We start from the raw sequence: 6,081 nt of genomic DNA, 5'->3' as shown, positions 1-6,081 counted from the left end.
TGTTTATCCAGTGTGATGAGAGGACAGTGTAAGGGTTGTATAAGCTCTTATGTCTGCATGTTTGAATATTTAATGTGTAAAACAACACAATGCAAGATTCAGTACATGATTAAGTGGGTATGAACGTATATGTCACAGGAGGTTACTTCTGGTCTGAGATCAATAGATCACAGCACAAACACTGTCAGGAGTAAAGGATTAGTACCATGAAATCTAAATATATACAGAGTATGCACTCATACTCTGGCACTTTGCATGAAAGCTTCACATGACATATGCTACAGTGTCAAGGGACGATGTGAGGCATGTGTTGCATTATGTTGGAGTTCCTGCAAGTACAGGGGCTTGTTAATCTAGTAACACTTGGCTTGGCACATAGCACATACTTAAGCTCCCCTCAGTGTTTTATTTCAAATGCACAAGCCGTTACACGATTTCTAGAGGTTTTGGAGGTCACAATTTAAAAAAAAAAAAAAAAAAAAAGTATGATTAACTTTCATCACAGTGTTAAAAATCTACATTCACTCTTTATTTTCTTGTCCTGAACTCTGTACAGAATTTAAAAATGTTACAAGGCTACAAGCTTAAAATGACAAAGTCTGTATCTTTGAAATCAGTAGTGTGTAAACAAGGCATGATCTGTCATCTAAGTCTTAACACAGAATACAAATTTGAGTTCCTAGTATTTTAATATGATTTTGTGTCCTCTCTCTCTCTTTCAGCTGAATCTTGTGGTGGTGTAGTCCAAGGCCTGAATGGCACCATAGAGTCGCCCGGTTTCCCCCACGGCTACCCCAACTACGCCAACTGTACGTGGCTGATAATAACAGGGGAGAGGAACCGAATCCAGCTAACCTTTGTCACGCTGGCGCTGGAGGAAGACTTTGATATTGTATCAGTTTACGATGGACAACCGTCGCCAGGCAACTTGAAAATGAGGTTAGAAATTATTCTTTCATTTACAGTCTGATTTTCTCTCCTGCTTTTCTGTTGCTCTGATCTCTCTCTTCCCTCTTTCTCCTTGAACCTGTCTGACTCACACTTTGACTATAGCCTACCCTCCACTTCAGCTCTACTCATCTTACCTCCTCCGAACAAAAAGTCAGAGCTTTGAATTCGGATTTCATTTAGATGGAAAATGACACAATGACTAAAGACTGAAGAAGAGAATCAGATTTGGGTGGATTTTCTGTATTCGATGAAGTTAAAAATAAAGGGACACCCATTTTTGTGCATGGTCCACTAAACTGAGATTTAACAAAGGATATGCTTTGAAATTCCACTGGTCGGGAAGGGTGTTTTATTTTCTGCTAAAAACTTCATCAGTAACACCGTCTTTGATAAAATTTAGATTGGTGTTTTTGTTGTGATATAGGAAATTTATAGCTCAAGTGAAAAGACACAGCTTTTGGTTTGAAAACTGAAAAACACTTGCAAAACATGAAGTTGCAGATAGCACAATAGCAAAACAGAAATTGCTTTCAATATTACATATAATATAAGCTGTGTGTTTCAAATTGAGTCCTCTTCTTCAGTTGTTATCAATGTTGTTAAAGAAGAGGTCCCTGGAAATCACCAATTGTAATTCACATAGAAACAATGTGTAAAAACAGAAAGAAGCATAGTTGTTATGCTACGGAGGAGGAGAAAGATTTGACTGAATATAAGGAAATGACATTGCTGACATGACAGTATGCAACTTTTAGGATCATTTTCAGGTTCGTACATTGCACATTAACACGGAGAGATTTAGAAATCTTTTTACTCTACTGCAACTGAAAACTGAGCTAACAATGTGACTGAAACTCTTACCAATGAAGCAGAGTGTTGAGGCATTTAGTTTTTTACATGAATTAATAATGCAGATATTGCAAGAAAAAGGACAAAGAGTAATATTTTATCAAGAAAATGTATTTTATCAAAATTATAAAACTTAATTTTAACTTTAGTACATCAACAATGATAAAACTCATGAACACACAAGGCAAATGGAACAACGGTGACCAGATTGTAAAGTCCACATTCATCGGACGTGGTCAACCTCACTGCAAATTTTAGTGCCTTTTTTATTCTGTTTTGCAACTTGAATATAGCAATGTCTTAAGCATGCAGATACAACCAATCTGGATGGCATTGGTGGAACATTTAAATATTAATTTTTTTTTTACGTTGATCCAGAAAAAAAGAATGTGCAGGAAAATATAAGTCACTGGTGAATTGGCAGCATCCCTACTTGGTGAGTTGTAGGACTGTAATATTGTTGCAGAAAGCAGATAGAACGACATCTACAAAGCTGGCAAACTGTGGGAAGCTTATTCATAGTGCTCGGCTTGTATGTAGGAGGGGATGAGCTGGGACTGCACCAAGTAGTGTTTGAGGTTGGTGGTGCAGTTATGGATAACAGTGGGTTTTTCCTTGAAAACATTATGTAGCTGTGTTAGTGGCAGTGTTTGAATTGAACATGTTGGTTATTTTTCTTGTGAGGAGGAGAATAGTGTAGACTGCAGACTATAATGAGTGGTGGGTTTGTGTGGAGGCATACAGTAAATATCACCGTCAGGATCCTGTCTCTAGTTGTCGGCTTCTTTGTCAGGGCTATAGTAAACAATTATTTATAAGATGTTTATGTGAAATAATGAGCTAAATCAGTGCAGAGGTAGGAAGGTAAGTCCAGGATTCAAGACTTCTGTAGAGTTTTAAGAATATCATTTCTTTATAAAAAATCTGTGCATTTATGTTATCGTGGTTCTGAAAAATTGTGAAAAGTGTCTCCAGGTGTTTCAGATTGTTTGTTGTTACAGAGAAACATTTTGTTTTGATATTTACAGATTAGTTTGATTTTGTATTTAATCAAATCCCAAAACTCAACCGCGAGTCACTTCCCTAATTTGTTCCATCTGATGCTTCTTGTGTTAGGTATTATTTTAGCAGCTCTGTAGGAGAGCTTTTGCGACATTGTTGCTTGTGATCTCATCTGCCTTATTCTACCTGTTGCTTGTGCTTCAGATCTGCGACAAGCAGACTGGACTAAGAGGGGTTTTTTGGGTTTATGTTATGCTTAGCCTCACTGAACTGTTGTGTGATTATCTCAAGGCTCAAGGGACTGTTTCAAAACACATATTTATTAGATCCTTCACTATGCTAATTCCCAAAATGTCTTTTCATATGTCTGTGAAATGAGCTTGAATAGCGATTAACTATACTGAAAAAAAAATCATGAGAAAATGATAAAATATATGAAATATGAAAATCAAATTAAAACTCCCAAATAAATTAAAAACCATAACTGATCTTTGGAAGATTTTTTAATGCCTCCTTTTAATTATCTTTCTGTGTGCTTCCATCTGTGTCTCTTTTTTCTCCTCCACCTTTCATTTTTCAAAACGTAACATATTATTCAACTGGCTGCCTCTCCTGTGGTCAGTTTAAGATCACACATGCAGTTCAACTTAACTTAATGTATTCACAAAATACATAAAGCTTCTATGACAAATACCAGGATTTCAGGGTTTAGCTTAGAAGCTTGCATGTATAAGCTGAGAAATTCGAGTTGAGTTGACTTGATTGTATTGGGCCTCCAGACTCTGCAGATGACAGCATGATCAAGGCTAGCTTGTCAGGTACTACACCTTGGACCCCCTACTGACTGTGTGTCTTCAGAGTTGTTGGCCCGAGGCGTATTTCTGCTGAGACAGTGGAACCACCAGAGTGTGCTGTCTGCAGGCCCTACACTAAGTGAGATGACAGCTGCACCAGAAATTTCTAGTGTTGTCCAGAACTACAGCTGTGGCGTGTGATGACCCCTCCAGGCTGATTGCTTCTTCCGTGGCTAAGAAGGACAACAATGTGCTCTTATCTTTCCTCCTACCGATTCAGTGCTTTTCTTATAATCCTAGCTGTTCTCAGATCTCATCATTTTTTTTTGTTGGAATGTTGGAACAATGGTTTGTTTCTGCTTATTATAGGACCACCCATTCATTAATTAATTAGAAAAAATAGATAGTTGTGGATAACTACAGTGGCAAGTGATGTAGCAAGATGTGGCACTTGCAACCTTTTGCCAGCTTGGTGGCTCTGTCGCTGCCACTTGCGGGTGTTAATTGGCTCTGGAGTTATTTGGCACTCACATTATCAGACAGCGACCCAAACATACCAGGAGTATTTCAACTTCTCTGTCCCTTGCAAGCCCTCAAATGTAAAAGATCAGTAGAAGAGTGGTGTATTAACTGCTTACACAGCTTCCGGCCTTAAGTGCTTTGAGCTCTTGCAGTGAACCCATTCCCAATGTCATTTAGATCAAGTGACTAAGCTGGAAGGTGCAGGCTCATTCTCTCCTCAGCTCTGCTCTGTTGATGTTAGCACTTCTCTGAATGGTGTGGACATTACTCAAGACAGGCAGCATAGTGCTGAATTGAGACCACTGGCCAGCCTTCTTTTGTGCCCTCGGGGTCTTCCTGGTGTGTGTCACTGCTGGCAAAGCTTCGGCCCGGCCTGTAAAGCTTCCTCCAGCTCCAGCTGAGCATCAGTAGCGATTGAATCAGATCCACCAACCCCTCTTTGCTTATTGGACTGTAACTTATGTTTTTACATAAAACATTTCACCCTGTCCATGCAAGAGCTGATTCCAATTATCCCACTGCTTCCCATTCTGTGTCTGAGCTACGAGAGGGCAGCGGTCGGCCGGTTGACCTAAAACCCTCTCCTTCTCTCAGCTTCTGGTTGAATGGTGTAAGACTTGCTGATATGAACCTATCAGACTGCCCACATGGACAGTGGGATGAAGGCAAGAGGAGCTGACTGGCTTCTCTTTGTTCACAAAGAGGAGCACAGAAGAGGCAGAATATATCTTTTTCTCACGGCCCACCCCTCAAACTGCCCTTGGACCTCATGTGTGGGGAATGCTGAAATCTCATATATGGAAGAAGGGCTGACCCATCATCTGTGGCCTCTTCTTACCAGCCCCAGCTATGCGTCAGCAGCGGTAACTCTGCTCCATCCCACTCACTCTGATGACTGATGTCAACAGTATGAAAATATTTATTTCTGAAACTGAAAGGCTTCTCTCATACAGATATCACTGTCTTCTCTGTGCCCGTGTCTTACAATGCATAAGAAAGTCACAGGAGTGGCTTTCCAGCCAGTTTATTCAAAGTCCCCATTCCCTTACAGGCAAGTTTGCCAAAATTCAAGATAAACAGATGAAACCTTGCCTGCTGCACATATAGATGGACAGCAGAAAAAATGCTGAAGGAGTAGTTGGAAAAGTATCTATGTACTTTTTTAAAACACTTTTTAAAACTGTAAAACCTGTCCCCATTACAGCTGTCTAAATTCCAGCCCACCACTGTTCTGCATCAGTAAGGAAAGTAAAACTTTTTACAGCCATCACTCAAGCCTGCAGGGTGACTGAGTGATACTCAAAAGATGGATTTCATCACTTTAAGTATCACTTTAAAGTTCTTCTGTTTGTCACTTTCATGATAGTCAAGTCTCTTTGGAACATAAAGTTTATTGCAGAGGAATTGGTGTAATGGCTGCTTCTGATGTAATGTCTTGCTTGTGAAAAGTGTCCTGGGATCACATTCTGATCAGTGTCCTTTCTTACACAGTCTAAGGATAGAGGGTTTGATTCTGTACTTCAGTGTCGTAAGTCATACATTTTGTGTATCCTCCAGTAGTTAAGACTGTCTGGGAGTCAGCAGCCGTAACCTAGGAAAGCAGGTATGATTAATTGGATGTGGTTATTCTGGTGGATCCTGGTCCAGAACTCTTGTATATAAAGTTAAGAGGTTTTTTTGTCTGGTGTCAAAGATCAACCACTGGGAGTGGTTGATGTAGCTGTACAGGACCATTCTGGTAATGCTGCCAGTCATTAGGTGGGCATGTTAGAAGGGTGTAAAATGGGGCTTTTATGTCCTCTAACACCAGCAGCACTGTCACTGTAAGTGGCATGCACATATGTTAATAAAGTTCACTGAACACGTTCGTGGGGCCACCAATTTGAAACTGTCCTCCGAGGAAGAACAACAGCAACTGTTGTTTAAGTCAAAACAGCATATCTTTACGTTAAAGTGACAATGC

The 6,081-nt window shown here is 39.9% G+C and overlaps 1 protein-coding gene across 1 annotated transcript in view; it reads left to right on the top strand.

Moving 5' to 3' along the window:
• Nucleotides 1-268: 268 nt before the first annotated feature.
• LOC111219088 (CUB and sushi domain-containing protein 1-like) overlaps nucleotides 269-6,081 on the top strand; it is a 303,797-nt gene continuing 297,984 nt past the window's right edge. The window contains exons 1-2 of the mRNA XM_022741679.1: nucleotides 269-335; nucleotides 723-939. Coding sequence (XP_022597400.1) covers nucleotides 269-335; nucleotides 723-939 — 284 coding nt within the window. The remainder of the gene's footprint in view (nucleotides 336-722; nucleotides 940-6,081) is intronic.

Source organism: Seriola dumerili, unplaced genomic scaffold, assembly GCF_002260705.1.
Source record: "Seriola dumerili isolate Sdu_G_001 unplaced genomic scaffold, Sdu_1.0 BDQW01000003.1, whole genome shotgun sequence".
Taxonomy (NCBI): Eukaryota; Metazoa; Chordata; class Actinopteri; order Carangiformes; family Carangidae; genus Seriola; species Seriola dumerili.
Note: the sequence above shows the minus strand (reverse complement) of the source record. Positions and strands in the feature narration are given on the sequence as shown.